The sequence below is a fragment of the Boleophthalmus pectinirostris genome, unplaced genomic scaffold (genome assembly GCF_026225935.1).
Source record: "Boleophthalmus pectinirostris isolate CB_2022bp ecotype Guang Dong unplaced genomic scaffold, ASM2622593v1 HiC_scaffold_63, whole genome shotgun sequence".
Lineage (NCBI taxonomy): Eukaryota > Metazoa > Chordata > Actinopteri > Gobiiformes > Gobiidae > Boleophthalmus > Boleophthalmus pectinirostris.
This window is the reverse complement of record NW_026571455.1, coordinates 15,763-33,239: the sequence shown is the minus strand read 5'-3', so window position 1 is coordinate 33,239 and position 17,477 is coordinate 15,763. Positions and strand designations below refer to the sequence as shown.

At 39.9% G+C, this 17,477-nt stretch overlaps 1 protein-coding gene across 4 annotated transcripts in view; it reads right to left on the bottom strand.

The window, feature by feature from the left end:
* LOC129411973 (uncharacterized) overlaps positions 1-11,133 on the bottom strand; it is a 13,220-nt gene extending 2,087 nt beyond the window's left edge. The window contains exons 1-6 of one of the 4 annotated variants that reach the window (XM_055164371.1): positions 10,810-11,121; positions 10,350-10,493; positions 9,753-9,854; positions 9,645-9,682; positions 8,351-8,452; positions 4,901-5,100 (exon numbers count right to left, since the gene is read on the bottom strand). In XM_055164371.1, coding sequence (XP_055020346.1) covers positions 4,963-5,100; positions 8,351-8,452; positions 9,645-9,682; positions 9,753-9,854; positions 10,350-10,493; positions 10,810-11,047 — 762 coding nt within the window. In that variant the 5' untranslated portion in view covers positions 11,048-11,121 and the 3' untranslated portion in view covers positions 4,901-4,962. The other 3 variants (XM_055164370.1, XM_055164372.1, XM_055164373.1) reach the window with 3 other exon arrangements.
* Positions 11,134-17,477: the final 6,344 nt, after the last annotated feature.

Below are 17,477 nucleotides of genomic sequence, written 5' to 3'. Positions count from 1 at the left end.
GGAAATGCTCTTGAGTTCACTGAAGGACCAATACACAAGTGATGACTGAGACACACTGACTGCAGTTCAGATCTCACCTCTGGAACTTCCCCCAACTCTCTGTTCACCGCAAAACTCTGCACAAATAAAATAAAACATGTCATAAAGACTAAACAGCACTGGTACATTTGCATTAATACTTTACCTGTGGGTTTGTTTTCTTTCTTTTTGCAGTAAAATATTAAAAGAACAACTGAGAAGATCATCAGAATCACTGCAAGAGTCACTCCAATGTACAGCACAGAACCTGGGGAGAAAAGGTTAAAGGTTTTTTATTACACATCTTCAAACTCAAAATGCTCTGTTCCACCTTGTGATGTCATGTGGTGATTGTTTTCAAGTTACAGCTGCTTTTTTTTAGTTCAGTAGGATTGACAATTCAAGGTCCTGAAATCATGGTTTTTTGATTATTATTACATTTATACATATTATATTACATTATTGCACAGATCAGAATATATTGTAATTTCAGCCACACCCGAGACCATCTCCAGATCTTGAGCTGGTCTTGGTCAGGATGATCTTATCTGGAGGATTTCACCTGTTGTGCATGTTTTGATGAAAATAATCCAGACACAGTATTTATCTTTTGTAGCACTGTAGGTAATCAAAGTATTTTTACATGTTTCATAATATTTCCAGTTAAGTTCTGCTCATGGTGGGTAGTGAGGATTTATCCATCAGTCCTTTTGTCAAACATCTCTACATGATTCACACTAAAACTGTTCTTTGTTGTTTCTTTTAGGATACCTGTTTGTGAAGATCTGTGTGGAGCCTCAGACTGTAGTTCATGTTCAGGTCTGATAGTAGAGTTTGGATCTGGACTTGGACTTGGATCAGGATCTGGGTCAAAACCAGGATCAGGACTTGGACCAGGCCTCTGTGTGGGTCTGACTGCAGTTGTTGTTTGGATCACAGGAGGAACACGAGGAGGAGGTTTTTTCACTGGTGTTTGAGCTGAACAAATACAGTTATCAGACCATCAACAGGACGTTATATTTATCTTTATCATTTCACTTTAACTGACCTCATATTTATGTTCTTATGAAAAACAATGAGTGTGAGTTTAGCTAAACAATTACATATTTCTATACAAATGCTTTAGAAATAAGTAACATGTTTTTTGCCCCTTTAATAGCATTTTTTTTACTGTTCAAGTTAAATAATTTAACATGTACAAGGTGTTTAAATGTGTTCTTACCTTTGAAGACACTAATCTGAAATGTATCGTAGCCATGAGGCCAAGTCCTTTCCAACTTGCACTGGTATTGTCCAGAGTCAGACAGCTGCACCTTCTTGATTCCCACAGTCATTATATTGGTCCCTTTATCATATTGAAGACTGTATCTGTCTTTCTCACCTCTGTCTCCTGTCTCCAGCAAAATGTTTGTTTTTTTAGCACAGTCATTTTTACAGAAGAATCCTTTACTTCCAGAGATATGAAACCAACATTCTGCTGTGAAGTCTTGTCCCTCTGTGACTGTGTGAGTCTTTTCAAATACGACACCAGGAAATTCTTCACTCAGCACTGTTCAACATTTTTAAAAGAAGTCACACATTCATCTATGTGTTTACTGCATTTATAATAAAAACAATGAAAAGAAAAGTTTACTCACAGAGAAGCTGGATCAGAATTGTATTATATCTCATTTTTGTATTTGTATCAACAGAGTCACTTCTTTAAGGAACTTCATTTAAAAAGTCTCTTCATTTCTCACTCTTTCTCTTGTTCTTCTTTTGCATTCAGAGTTTTAACCACAGATGGTTTCAGTGGAACCCACACTCTCACTGTGATGGTTTGGTGATTACATCCTGTGTATTTGTGTTTCATTATTATTTACACCACTGTTACCGTCCAAAGATGATTTAAACCAGATGCCCTTCTCTGATCTTCTTCTGACACTGAACAGTTTTGATATATTAGAATACAATAAATGTGACTGTTTGTTCTTTTATTTTCCCATCATGCATCAGCACTGAAGAAACACCAGGACATGAGAGCACGTATGAGGCAATGTAAACAAACTTATTTCAACCTGGAGAGACTCAGACAGACACAAATAAAAGTGTAAAAGTATAAACTAAGTAAAGATAACTCAAAGTTATCTTGGTGCTCAGACTCCAGCAGAAGACATTACGATGGAGGATGTGGTCGGTTAGATGATGTTTAGGAGATGTCTTCCCCCCGGGGTCTGGACCCTGGAGGTGGTGGAGGTGAAGCCGAGGAGAGTGAAGGAGACGATGAGAGGATGAGAAGACAAGGGAGCACTGGGGATGAGGTTTAAACTGGGCAGACTGGATGCTGATTGGATGAAGAGGAGGTGAGAGGAGGAGTCATTGGAGTGAGGTGATGGAGGCTGAGGAGCAGGTAAACTCTGGAGAAGTGGTGTTGGTAGATGGAAGCACAGTTTGGTTTTCCAGGCTGAGTTTACACTATGTAGTGACTATTTGTCAAATAAAAGTAACAAACAAAAGCGTGAACAAACTCAGAACTAAACATAACTCAAATAATCACCTTTGGGCACCATGGGTATGTGGTTTACGCAGTACAAATCAATGTCCAGGATTAGAGATGATTTTCCAAGATTTATTTTCCAGTTTTTTGGCAAGCAACAAGGAATACATGTTTAAGGTCTACTCCTGCTGCCTCTCCTCGTGACTGGTAAAACATAGGCCCACCCAGGTGCCCTCTGGTCCATTTGAACCACCCTCCTTTATGCCCTAGGTGACCCAAATTAAACCAAAAATAAAAAAGAGGTGCTAACGTAAATAATACCAATTTAGACTAAGAAATTAGCAGGAATAATATTAACATATCAAAAATATATTATACAAATTAACAAAACTAAATTAGTAAACTAACTAAACAAACAAAAATAATAAACTAATTTTAGAATCAACAAAATAAGCAAATAGCTCCTACACTCCGGCCCCTAATTGTGCATTAAATCACAATTACTACTCAACTGAACTAGGAGCTATTCTAAAACGGTATGAATATTAGATATGTGTGATGCATTAGCCTTAGCTGAATTTATTTTTTTCTTCTTTCTTCTGATAAACCTGCAAGAGAACATGATAGACAGAGCATAGGATGCAGAATAGAGACAGACAGAGGTTTGAGTTTAATTTGAGTCCATAGTCACTTCAAGCAGCAGACAGAGCTTGGTCACTGGTCTCTCCAACACACTGGTTTTGGTCTTGATCTGTGCTGAGCGAACCAGGCCTCTTGAGTCAGTGTTTACTGCCAGGACTCTTCCCATCTGCCAGCATCCTCTAGGAACAGTGGCATCTGCGACCAACACAGTGTCTCCAGGACAGATGTTTCTTCTCGGCCTTATCCACTTCTGTCTTTCCTGCATGATTGGTAAGTATTGAGAGATCCATCGTTTCCAAAATATTTCTATCATGTATTGCACTTGTCTCCATCTTGTCTTTCTTTTCAAACAGACCAGGTGGCATGACAGATTTGCCCTTTAATGTTAGGATGTGATTTGGTGTGAGGGCTTCTAGATCACCTGGATCATCAGATACTGGTGTTAGAGGTCTATCATTCAAAATGGCCTCAGCTTCACAAAACACAGTTTGGAAAACATCATCCACGATCTGCTGCTTGAGGACTGAAGTGAGCACATTTCTGACTGAGCGAATCAGCTGCTCCCAGACGCCTCCTTGATGTGAAGCTGCAGGTGTATTAAAATGCCACTTTATGCCATCTTGCACCAAAGTTTTGTTAATTTTGTTTTGATTCAAAGCAGCCAGACTCTCTTTGAGCTCCCTGTTGGCTCCCACAAAATTTGTGCCATTATCTGACCTGATAGAGGAGAATGGACCACGTCTGCATACAAATCTCCTGACTGCATTGATACAAGAGTCAGCATCCAGTGTGTATGCAACTTCCAAATGGACAGCACGACTGGTCATACACGCGAAAATCACTCCATATCTTTTGAGTAGGTTCCTGCCCCTTTTAACATCGATGGGGCCAAAATAGTCCACTCCAACGTCAGTGAATGGAGCTTTGTCTGGCATTACTCTCTCCAATGGCAAATCAGCCATTTTTGTTCCATTAACTTTCCTCTGTTTCTTCTGCAGGTGACACATTCAGACAGGACTTTTCTGGCTGCAGAGTTTGCACTGATTATCCAATACATTTGACGCAGCCTAGAGAGCATGTGGTTCCTTCCTGCGTGGCCAAGCTGATGGTGAATATAGCGCAGGAGTAATGTTGGCACAAGCATTTCTTTGTTCAGGATGGCAGGGTGTCTGGTCTCCAGTGGCAGAGCTGCTTTGTTGAGACGACCACCAACTCTGAGCAGTCCATTGTCCAGCACTGGATCCAGCTTGTACAGAGGACTTTCTTTAGAGATGTTCTTATGTTCTTTGAGTTCACAGATCTCAGTTTTGAATTTGTGATGCTGCTCAATGTGTGACAGGAGCAGTACTGATATATTTGAATACTCCAAACGTATTTTTTTTCCATTGGACATCACCACTCAGAACAGAAAAGGACACAAGAGCACGTATAAGGCAATGTACACAAACTGTATTTAAAATAAGTTCAATTACAAGAGAAATTATATAGTCTGTTGTTTTATATAAATCACCTTCTAAACAGATGAAACCAAACCACACACACAGAAACCACCCAGTTACTTCCAGATAATGGTTATTATTTTATATTATTATATACTTTTTCCTCATGTCTCATTCACAAAACATATTCTTCATTTCAGCACTGACCCTTTGAACTTCCCTACTAGCAGTAGGACTTTTAATAACAAAAATACTAACAGACATTTCAACATTTTGCCACAGCTTATTCATCTGTTCAAAAGAAAAGTAAAAACCAAACAAACAATATTAAATACACGAGAATCAATGTAAAGATATCCTCAAAGCATCATGTGGGAGCTTTAACTATTATTGCAGAGCAGAAATGTTGGAGTACAGTGGAGTGTCTTGAGTTTGCACTGCAGAGTAGATCACTGCCTCAGCCCGACTGTGGGGGGCGCTGTTCCTGCTGAAGTCTGCCACCTCAGAGTACAGCCCTGAGTCCACCTGCACAGACCAGGTACAAGTTTGTTGATGCTGTAGTTCTGTTGTGTGTCCTGATGGGGGCGATATAAGAGCATGTGCACTGCAGCTGATCTCATTTATGAGCAGAGGAGCAAAAGTCACTCCAATGTACAGCAGAGAGTCTGGGGAGAAAAGGTTAAAGGATCTATAATACACAAAACCAACTCCTGTGAGCTTTAATCCAAGTTATAATGTTGTTACCTCATCAAAAACAGACCTGGAGATGTATTTTGTTTCATTCACACATTTCATTAATCCAAAATCATTAGTCTAAATCTCACAAAATGCTCAAGTTAATGGCGACCTATTACCTTTAGACTAAAATCACAGTAGAGCACTTCCTGTATTAAATGACATCACAAAGTGGAACAGAGTGTTTTCTGTCTGAAAGAAGAACTCAGCCTAAATCAGCCCTTTTGTCAAACATCTCTACATGATTCACACTAAAGCTGTTCATTGTTGTTTCTTTTAGGATACCTGTTTGTGAAGAGCTGTGTGGAGCCTCAGACTGTAGTTCATGTTCAGGTCTGATAGTAGAGTTTGGATCTTGGACTTGGATCAGAATCTGGGTCAAAACCAGGGATCAGGACTTGGACCAGGCCTCTGTGTGAGTCTGACTGCAGTTGTTTGGATCACAGGAGGGACACGACGAGGAGGTTTTGTCTGATGTTTGAGCTGAACAAATACAGTTATCAGACCATCAACAGGACGTTATATTTATCTTTGTCATTTCACTTTAACTGACCTCATATTTATGTTTTTATGCAAAAAACTATTAAATTTCCATACATACTTTAGAAATAAGGTACATGTTTTTGCCCCTTTAATAGCATTTTTTTTCTATTCAAGTTACATAACTGAATATGTACAAGGTATTTATTTAAATGTGTTCTTACCTTGAAGACACTAATATGAATTGTATCATAACCATCAGACCCATTTCTTTTCAACTTGCACTGGTATTGTCCAGAGTCAGACAGCTGCTGTTACGACCCAGCTCTGCGAGGGACAGGGGGAAGTAACAAAATAACCAAGATGTAAAAAATGGTAAAACTAAAGTTGTGATTTATTTAAAAGAATTGTAGGTAAAACTAACAAAACAATGATATTTACAAGAATTAACAAAAAGAAGCTCTAAACAGAGCAGCTAACAGTATAAGGAAAATTAGGCTAACCAAAACAGGGTATACTAAATGAAACAGAAAAGCAAAAACCAGTCTAGGTCACCAGGACTCTAGTGTCTCAACAAAATACCCCACAAGAGACACAAAGGTGGCAAGCAAGTCCACAAACAGAACAGCTGCCATGAGTGGCAGGGGGCGGGTCCTTTTATAGGGCCGGAGCTCCAGGTGTAGGCTCGGGATTGGCCAGGTGTTCCACCAATCAGCAGGAGGGGCTCCAGATGCCATCTTAAATTGAATCCTCCAATCACAGCATCACAGCAGGGGGTCTGATGGCCAGAGGAGGATCTGGAGGCCTGTGGTCATAACAGCTGCACCTTCTTGATTCTCACTGTCATTATTTTGGTCCGTTCATCATATTGAAGACTGTATCTGTCTTTCTCAGCTCTGACTCCTGTATTCTCCACCAAAATGTTTTCTTTTTTATCACAGTTATTTTTACAGGAAAGTCTTTTCTTTCCAGAGAAATAAAACTCACATTGTGCTGTCAAGTCTTTCCCCTCTGTGACTGTGTGAATCTTTCCAAATACAACATCAAGAAGTTCTTCACTCAGCACTGTTCAACATTTTAGAAAACACATTTAGTCAAATCCAAATGTATGTGTTTATTATATTTATAATAGAATTAATGAAAAGACAAAGTTTACTCACAGAGAAGCTGGATCAGAATTGTATTATATCTCATGTTTATATTCGCAGAAACAGAGACACTTCTGTAAGGAAGTGACTTCTATTAAAAAATGTCTCATCATCATCATCATTGTCTTGCACTCTCGTGTTCTTCTTTTGCATTCAGAGTTTTAACCACAGACACTGTTTCAAAGGAACCCACACTCTCACCATGACAGTTTCACTGAATATTACCACATGTGTATTTTTGTTTCATTGTTTACACCACAGTTACCATCCAAACATTACTTTAAGCCAGATGCCCTTTTCTGATCTTCTTCTGACACTGAGCAGTTTTGATATATTTGAATACAACAAATGTGACAGCTTTTTTTGTTTTGTTTTCTCATCATGCATCACCACTGAAGAAACACCAGGACATGAGAGCACGTATGAGGCAATGTAAACAAACTTATTTCAACCTGGAGAGACTCAGACAGACACAAAGAGAAGTGTTAGTATAAACTTTATTGAATGAGTTATCTTTGGCGCTCAGACTCCAGCAGAAGACATTACGATGGAGGACGTGGTCGGTTAGATGATGTTTAGGAGATGTCTTCCCCCCGGGGAAGAATTAATGTAAAGATATCCTCAAAGCATCATGTGGGAGCTTTAACTATTATTGCAGAGCAGAAATGTTGGAGTACAGTGGAGTGTCTTGAGTTTGCACTGCAGAGTAGATCAAAGCCCGACTGTGGGGGGCGCTGTTCCTGCTGAAGTCTGCCACCTCAGAGACAGGCAAGTGTTGCTGTAGTTCTGTTGTGTGTCCTGATGGGGGCGATGAGCATGTGCTCATTTATGAGCAGAGGTGAGTAGAGCGGCCAAACATTGTGCTAAAGTAAAAGTAACGTCCTTTAAAATAATATTACTCAAGGAAAAATGTAAGAAACTAAATTATATCTGAAGGAGCAGTGCAAGAAACACAAATGTTCAAATCATTTCATATTGTCAACATAAACAGTGGGAAGAGTCACTGAGACTTTTACTCAAGTAAGAGTACTGAAAGAATTATTTATAAATAAGTAAAATATCCCAAATCAAAAATGTACAAGTCTTATAAAGCCACTTATCAGCAGCCTTGGGTTTATAGTTATTTATATGATTATTGCAAATGTTCTTTTTTACTTCCTGATTTAATAAATTGTTGTCTTGTGGCCTTCCCCTGTCCTGTCCTGGTTTAGTCTTGGGTTAATCCTTTATTACCTGGTTTGAGGTTCTTGGGCAAGTATAGTCCTCAAATGTCCTGAGTATTTTAAACTCCACTTACATCCCATTATTATCAGCAAGAGAAGAGCATCAGCTTCCCCAAAACACTTGTGTTACAAAGTTGATCTTACATTTCCCCGAGTTCCTCTTTTATAGTATCAGGTCACATGACTCACCTGTGTGTGAGCTGGAGCTGAGGCCAAACTGTAAATGTCAGAACCCCTGTCAGATGTGCTCTGCACCTGTCGCTCCGGCACCTCCTCGTACTCCCTGTCCCCCTGCAACAATACAGTGAGTAAAAGGGCTTTAATAGTTATTAGTGCTGCTGGCAAAGTTCTACAGCTGTCCAGCCTCCAAATGACTCCACTGTGTCTCTGCTCATCTGCAATTTACTTTATCAAAATATATTTGCAATATTGAAACTGAGAGAAACGACTGGACCAAGGGCCTGTCCAGCTCAGTCTTTTTTATGTGGCCTATATCATCACAGGTTATAATCAGTGTTGGGAAGGTTACTTTTAAAATGTATTCCCCTACAGATTACAGATTACAGATTACATACCCCAAAATGTTGTTTGTAATTAAATTACTTAAAGTGAGTAACGTAATCTGAATACTTTGGATTACTTGATATTGTCTTGCTTTCTAAAACTACATGAATGTAACAACCACATCCTGAAAATTCTTGTTTGTTGTCTTCAAATTGTCTGTTGATCCCAAGTCTCCATGAACAGGTTTTTGTTTTCTGTAGAGAAGCAAAGACGAAGATGTTTTATCTGCTAAAAGACACAAAAAGCCCAGTCTTTACTTAAACATATTAAAAATATTATTGATAGAGAAATTATTTCTATATGACATCACTGCTGCCTTAAATAGTCCTTGTTTAGACCTGGTTTTAGTCCCTGGTTTTAGTCCTGGTTTAGTCCTGGTTTAGCCCAAAATGTGAAAACAGGAAAATACCACCATGCAATCCATTTATTTAAACAAAGTAACTGTAATCCAATTACCACTCACTGAAACAGTAACTGTAACTGAATACAGTTACTCATAATTTGTACTCTGATTACGTAACTCTGGTACATGTAATCTGTTACTTCCCAACACTGGTTTTAATACTCCCTACAAAGGAAGCATGGGCGACTTGAATGGACAAAATAATGCCACAATATGTTGAATGTTTAAGTTCGATGTGTAGATTCTCCTGCTTCTCTTTACAACTCTCAGGAGAGTGGACTAGACAGCTCCAGAAAGTGGAGTCAGCTTTGTTCAACTACTTACAGAGACTTGAGCAGAAACATCCCCAAACTGACCCTGCTCATGCTGAACTGCCCCAGTGTAAACCAGGACCATCACATAATTCACATATTGTAAGAAAGAAGTTGTCAGGAAATGCTCTTGAGTTCACTGAAGGACCAGATACACAAGTGTGATGATGCTTCTGAGACACACTGACTGCAGTTCAGATCTCACCTCTGGAACTTCCCCCAACTCTCTGTTCACCGCAAACTCTGCACAAATAACAATAAAAACATGTGATAAAGACTAAACAGCACTGGTACATTTGCATTAATACTTTACCTGTGGGTTTGTTTTCTTTCTTTTTGCAGTAAAATATTAAAAGAACAACTGAGAAGATCATCAGAATCACTGCAAGAGTCACTCCAATGTACAGCACAGAACCTGGGGAGAAAAGGTTAAAGGTTTTTTATTACACATCTTCAAACTCAAAATGCTCTGTTCCACCTTGTGATGTCATGTGGTGATTGTTTTCAAGTTACAGCTGCTTTTGTTTAGTTCAGTAGAGATTGACAATTCAAGGTCTGAAATCATGGTTTGGGTTTGATGAGAAAAAAACATTATTGCACAGATCAGAATATATTGTAATTTCAGCCACACCCGAGACCATCTCCAGATCTTGAGCTGGTCTTGGTCAGGATGATCTTATCTGGAGGATTTCACCTGTTGTGCATGTTTTGATGAAAATAATCCAGACTTACTCTACAGTATTTATTTTTCGTAGCACTGTAGGTAATCAAAGTATTTTTACATGTTTCATAATATTTCCAGTTAAGTTCTACTCATGGTGGGTAGTGAGGATTTATCCATCAGCCCTTTTGTCAAACATCTCTACATGATTCACACTAAAACTGTTCTTTGTTGTTTCTTTTAGGATACCTGTTTGTGAAGATCTGTGTGGAGCCTCAGACTGTAGTTCATGTTCAGGTCTGATAGTAGAGTTTGGATTCAGACTAGGACTTGGATCAGGATCTGGGTCAAAACCAGGATCAGGACTTGGACCAGGCCTCTGTGTGGGTCTGACTGCAGTTGTTGTTTGGATCACAGGAGGGACACGAGGAGTAGGTTTTATCATTGGTGTTTGAACAGAACAAAAATCAGACCATCAACAGGACGTTATATTTATCTTTATCATTTCACTTTAACTGACCTCATATTTATGTTCTTATGAAAAAACAATTAGTGTGAGTTTAGCTAAACAATTACATTTCTATACAAATGTTTTAGAAATAAGGAACATGTTTTTTACCCCTTTAATAGCATTTTTTTTTTCTTTACTTTTTAAGTTAAATAATTTAACACATACAAGTTGTTTTTTGTTTTTTTTATGTGTTCTTACCTTTGAGGACACTAATCTGAAATGTTTCATGGCCATCAGGCCCAGTCCTTTCCAACTTGCACTTGTATTGTCCAGAGTCAGACAGTTGCACCTTCTTGATTCCCACTGTCATTATATTGGTCCATTCATCAAACTGAAGACTGTATCTGTCTTTCTCAGCTCGACGTCCTGTAGTCTCCACCAAAATGTTTCTTTTTTTTATCACAGTCATTTTTACAGAAGAGTCTTTTACTTCCATAGAAAAAAAAAAAAACACATTCTGCTGTGAAGTCTTGTCCCTCTGTGACTGTGTGAGTCTCTTCAAATACGACACCAGGAAGTTCTTCACTCAGCACTGTTCAACATTTTTAGAAAAGTCACATATTTAGTCAAATCCAAATCTGTGTGTTCAACACAATCGCGGATACAAGCGGTCGAAATAGGTTTCCTCCGCAGGGTGACTGGGCACTGCCTTAGAGACAGGGTGAGGAGCTGAGTCACATGGCAGGAGCTGAGAGTAGAGCCGCTGTTCCTCCACGTCAAGAGGAGCCAGTAGAGGTTGGTCGGGCATCTGTTCCAAATACCTCCTTGACCCCTCCCTCGGGAGGTGTTCCGGGCCTGTCCCACCGGAAGGAGGCCCCGGGGAAGACCCAGGAGACGCTGGAGGGACTAAGTGTCTCAGTTGTGTCTGGGGTTACCATTGTTGGTATCTTTAATTCCCTTAAAATTGTTTATTATCTTTTTGTATTATTGCAATATGACAATAGTTATGTTACCAAGCTATAACAGAGACAGTTTTTGTTGTTGTTATTTCTGTTATGATTGCACTAGTGTCATAGGGATAATACTCTGTTCCATTGTAAAAGAATGTAAATCGCTTACTTGCCCAAAATAAATACATACATCAAATGAAAAAATTTACTCCACAGTCTGCCGGTAGAGGGAGCTAATAACATGCTGAAAAAAACTGTATTCTTTACTGTATAGTTTTGTTGTTGTTGTTTTTTTCAATCGATCATTTGATTTTCAATCTGTTTTGATCAAACTGTTCACTGTGTCTCTGTGTCTGTGTATGTATTTTAAGTTAATAATCACACAAAATAATCACCAAAATACAGGAAAAGTGACAAGTTTGCTAATACAAGTATGTCTAGGGAGACTTCAAGTGCATATGATAGTTTAGACTACTCAATAAAACGTTCAAATGATTTATATTTATTTATATATTTTAACCAGGACCAGAATGTGTGGAAACTGTACAACAGTTAGCATTAAAGTCAAAAACATCAATGCAAACACCTTTGATTTGATCGTTGTATGTTTAAAGTGTCAGAAAAAGCACTTGAAATCAAAGTGTTTTATTCCATTATGACTCCTGTGTGATCTGATCTGTAACAAACTTGAAGTCGTCGCTGCACTCACTCTTTCCTCCGCGGCTCTTTCCTCAGCTGCAGCGACAGGACATCTGAGAAAAGCGTGTCGCATCAAAATACTAAATAGTTCCTCTGCAAAACAAACCTTGCTGTTTATTCTACCTACTTTTTCTCTTTTTTTGTTTGTTTACAATCTCATTTGCTGGTTGGACGTGGATAGCGGAGACGATTTCAGAACTGTTACCTAGCAACCACAGTGTTTACAAGAGAAAAAAACGTGTCTAAATTGTACAAAAGTTATGATTAGAGTGAAAAAACACAAACGCAGACAGCTTTCTTTAGACAAATGAAGTTGGGGAGAATGCCTTTATTGCGTCTCCCTTGTCCCTGCATTTTGGAAAGAAAATTGGCGGTAGCATCATGACTGTGGTCGGTGGTCGGTCGAAGGGCTTTAAATACAATGCGATTATTTTGTTTATCGGATGTCGCTGGAGCGGGCGACCAGAACCGCGACATCTCACCCGTCACGCCTAAAAGAGCGCGTGGGGGGTTCGCTCCACAAGCACCAGGCCCCGCAACACTCACACTACGAAGCTGCAAATGACTTCATCCTAGTGTGAGTGCTGTGAGGCGGGACAGGCTTGCGATGACCTTGACCATAGACCCGCACAAGGTCAACGCTTTTTGGTCCCAATTGTGTGTTAGATTTGGATATCTTTTAATATCAGCTCTTTTGAGGTTCAAATTGTTCAGACAAAAAAAGACAGGAAAAAAATGGCCTTATCCTTACGGTCGTAAAAAGAATAGGACAAATACATTGTTTTTGGAAGGAAACAGAGGAAGAAATGGACTTTATGTGGGATAAAGCGGCCTGTTTTGGAGCGGTCTGCTCAGGGTGTGGCAGGCTGCAGGTGAATTTGGTGACTTCCTGTGGCCTAAACATATCCTCGTGCTTTTGACTGCCTAATAACTGGGCCTATTACAAGAAGGGAGAGCGGACTTGTAGCGAGCAAACGGCACATAGGCAGCAGGCCTTTGAGTTGGCACACAGCGCCCTCTTGTGATGGAGGGAGCGTGTCTTTTCCAGGTTTATGCTTTGGAGAGTTTGATTGTCCATGAATAAGAATGCGTGTCCTATTAACGCCATAACTTTGCACTGGAGCGAGGAAACAATGAGCTTCATTGAAGCTACCTTCCCAACAGAAGATCTGAATCATTTGGTGAACCATTAAAAATGTGTAAAGAAGTGAAGAATGGAGGCACTAGTTTGAAGGTGTTTGCACAGGTAAAGAGAAGTAGCCAGAATAACATAAGACAGTGGAACTGTAGGAGCCAGTTGGAGAGTGAGCTCCTCTGTCTCTCTATCGTCTGCTGCAGTGGATGAGCAGGAGTGTCCATGATGGAGAGCAGTTTGTCCAGTGACACAGGACACAGAAGTACAGATAAAAGGAGCTGTGAAGTTGAAAATGAGGACATGAAGGCATCACAAGGCAGAACAGAGCATTTTGGGGTTTGGTGATGTAGGCCAACTAAAAATGCAGGATTACTGGTGCAGATGTGTGACTGAAAGAAAACACAGCTCCAGGTGTGTTTTTGAGGAGGTAACAAGATTGTAATGGCTTCAAGCTTGCAATATAGAAGTTTTAAATTTGCACTGTGTATGTATTTTTCTTGTGAAGGGTCTGCCACATGTTTGTCTCAGAGCCTGGAATACCCTGCAGTTGGGCATTCAAATAATCAGTCTCCACAGAGACAAGCGGGCGATGCCACTGGGCCACATTTAAGAGAGAAATGCTGACATGTACAAACCTATGACATTTCTCACACTTCATCCATTAGACGTCATGTGACTGAGGCTGGCGTTTTCAGACGTAACCTGAAATTGAGAGAAAAGAAATGGATTTGTCTAGTAATAGTTTTTCTCTTTTTCAGTTTTTGATTGCTGCGAGGAGTGTTTTTATAGGTGCCATGGGTATTTGTGTAGGATTTGTGGACGTGAGGGCCCCTCTATGAGAACAGAGGACAGGATACAGCAGCACTTCCACATCACCAGCGTGCTCTCATCTTCAACTGTCCCTCCTCTGGTCAAAAAGGCGAGGAGCACAAAGAGAGCAGGGGCTCTCATAGGCTCGGTGCTCTGTGCTCTGAGGACATCCCCTGGTCCAGTGTTGGAACGTTAAAGTAAACCGTTCGAGTCTTTGGTTACTTTTCCATGTGTGATTTTGTGTAGTATGTATTAAGTTTAAGGTGATATGCAAGTGTAGAATCTACATCTACACCAGATCAGAGCATCACTGACTCTGTCTTACCTATAGCTCAGTGTTGACTGACTTTGACCGTGTCATGTGTGATGGGCACTGCAATCTCTTGTGTGTCCTGCTGTCAAATGTCCATTTGTCAGTGCTCATTTTGGATTGAAAACCACACACACGTTACTTTATTGAAGCAGGAGTGTGAGGACTGGCCTGGACTTGCGCCCGCGTAGTCTGTCTTGTGATCAGGAAACCGGAACCAGACTAGGACCAGACCAGGAGTGAGATCGGGACTGAGACCTGGTTTAGTCCTGGTTCAATTGTGGTTTAAAGCTGGTTTAGACCTGTTCAGTCCTGGTTTAGTCCTGGTTTAGTCCTGGTTCAGTCCTGGTTTAGTCTTGCTTTAGTCCTGGTTCAGTCCTGTTTTAGACCTGTTTTAGTCCTGGTTTAGTCCTGGTTCAGTCTGGCATCGCAGTTTAATTCACAGAAACGAGAAACAGCCGTTATCTGTTTTTTCCCATTATTCATTTAAACACATAATCGAAAAATGAAAAAAACAAGTCCTTATCCATTTTTTCATTTTGGTTTTGGAGACAAATAATGAAGAAAATAGTTGTTTTTATTTTTGGTTTTATTTTGAAAAACAAATGAACGAACACAGATTATAGAGCATGGAAATTTTAAATTATCCAATGTTTGAACTACCCATAAAAGTTTCTGTTTGTCTATATGTGGTGTAAAACTCTGGAACAGTCTGGATGCACATCTCAAGCAATGTCAAAATATCCATAAATGTAAGTTGTTCTATAAACATCTGATCTGGTCACACTATATAGAGAGTGGGTCTTAATATTAGAACAATACTGTCTTCTGTAGTGCTGCTTTAAACTTGTTGTTTCCTTACCAATGCTGGTATGTGATGACCATTACCATCACTTATATTTGTTGTCTGTTACCATTGTTCCATCCATCTATTTTCTTCTGCTTATCCAGGGCCGGGTCGCGGGGGCAGCAGTCTAAGCAGGGACTCCCAGACTTCCTTCACCCCAGACACCTATAGAGACCTACGGTCAGGAGCTCTAGGTAATAACTGAAAGGACGAGATCGCGGATACAAGCGGTCGAAATAGGTTTCCTCCGCAGGGTGACTGGGCACTGCCTTAGAGACAGGGTGAGGAGCTGAGTCACATGGCAGGAGCTGAGAGTAGAGCCGCTGTTCCTCCACGTCAAGAGGAGCCAGTAGAGGTTGGTCGGGCATCTGTTCCAAATACCTCCTTGACCCCTCCCTCGGGAGGTGTTCCGGGCCTGTCCCACCGGAAGGAGGCCCCGGGGAAGACCCAGGAGACGCTGGAGGGACTAAGTGTCTCAGTTGTGTCTGGGGTTACCATTGTTGGTATCTTTAATTCCCTTAAAATTGTTTATTATCTTTTTGTATTATTGCAATATGACAATAGTTATGTTACCAAGCTATAACAGAGACAGTTTTTGTTGTTGTTATTTCTGTTATGATTGCACTAGTGTCATAGGGATAATACTCTGTTCCATTGTAAAAGAATGTAAATCGCTTACTTGCCCAAAATAAATACATACATCAAATGAAAAAATTTACTCCACAGTCTGCCGGTAGAGGGAGCTAATAACATGCTGAAAAAAACTGTATTCTTTACTGTATAGTTTTGTTGTTGTTGTTTTTTTCAATCGATCATTTGATTTTCAATCTGTTTTGATCAAACTGTTCACTGTGTCTCTGTGTCTGTGTATGTATTTTAAGTTAATAATCACACAAAATAATCACCAAAATACAGGAAAAGTGACAAGTTTGCTAATACAAGTATGTCTAGGGAGACTTCAAGTGCATATGATAGTTTAGACTACTCAATAAAACGTTCAAATGATTTATATTTATTTATATATTTTAACCAGGACCAGAATGTGTGGAAACTGTACAACAGTTAGCATTAAAGTCAAAAACATCAATGCAAACACCTTTGATTTGATCGTTGTATGTTTAAAGTGTCAGAAAAAGCACTTGAAATCAAAGTGTTTTATTCCATTATGACTCCTGTGTGATCTGATCTGTAACAAACTTGAAGTCGTCGCTGCACTCACTCTTTCCTCCGCGGCTCTTTCCTCAGCTGCAGCGACAGGACATCTGAGAAAAGCGTGTCGCATCAAAATACTAAATAGTTCCTCTGCAAAACAAACCTTGCTGTTTATTCTACCTACTTTTTCTCTTTTTTTGTTTGTTTACAATCTCATTTGCTGGTTGGACGTGGATAGCGGAGACGATTTCAGAACTGTTACCTAGCAACCACAGTGTTTACAAGAGAAAAAACTTGTCTAAATTGTACAAAAGTTATGATTAGAGTGAAAAAACACAAACGCAGACAGCTTTCTTTAGACAAATGAAGTTGGGGAGAATGCCTTTCTTGCGTCTCCCTTGTCCCTGCATTTTGGAAAGAAAATTGGCGGTAGCATCATGACTGTGGTCGGTGGTCGGTCGAAGGGCTTTAAATACAATGCGATTATTTAGTGTTTATCGGATGTCGCTGGAGCGGGCGACCAGAACCGCGACATCTCACCCGTCACGCCTAAAAGAGCGCGTGGGGGGTTCGCTCCACAAGCACCAGGCCCCGCAACACTCACACTACGAAGCTGCAAATGACTTCATCCTAGTGTGAGTGCTGTGAGGCGGGACAGGCTTGCGATGACCTTGACCATAGACCCGCACAAGGTCAACGCTTTTTGGTCCCAATTGTGTGTTAGATTTGGATATCTTTTTAATATCCGGCGGTTTAGTGAATATTACAACATCTGTTGTTTATGTTTCATTATTATTTACACCACAGTTACCATCCAAAGTTACCATCCAAACATGATTTTAAACCAAATGCCCTTCTCTGATTTTCTTCTGACACTGAACAGTTTTGATATATTTGAATACAATAAATGTGACTGTTTGTTCTTTTGTTTTCTCATCATGCATCAGCACTGAAGAAACACCAGGACATGAGAGCACGTATGAGGCAATGTAAACAAACTTATTTCAACCTGGAGAGACTCAG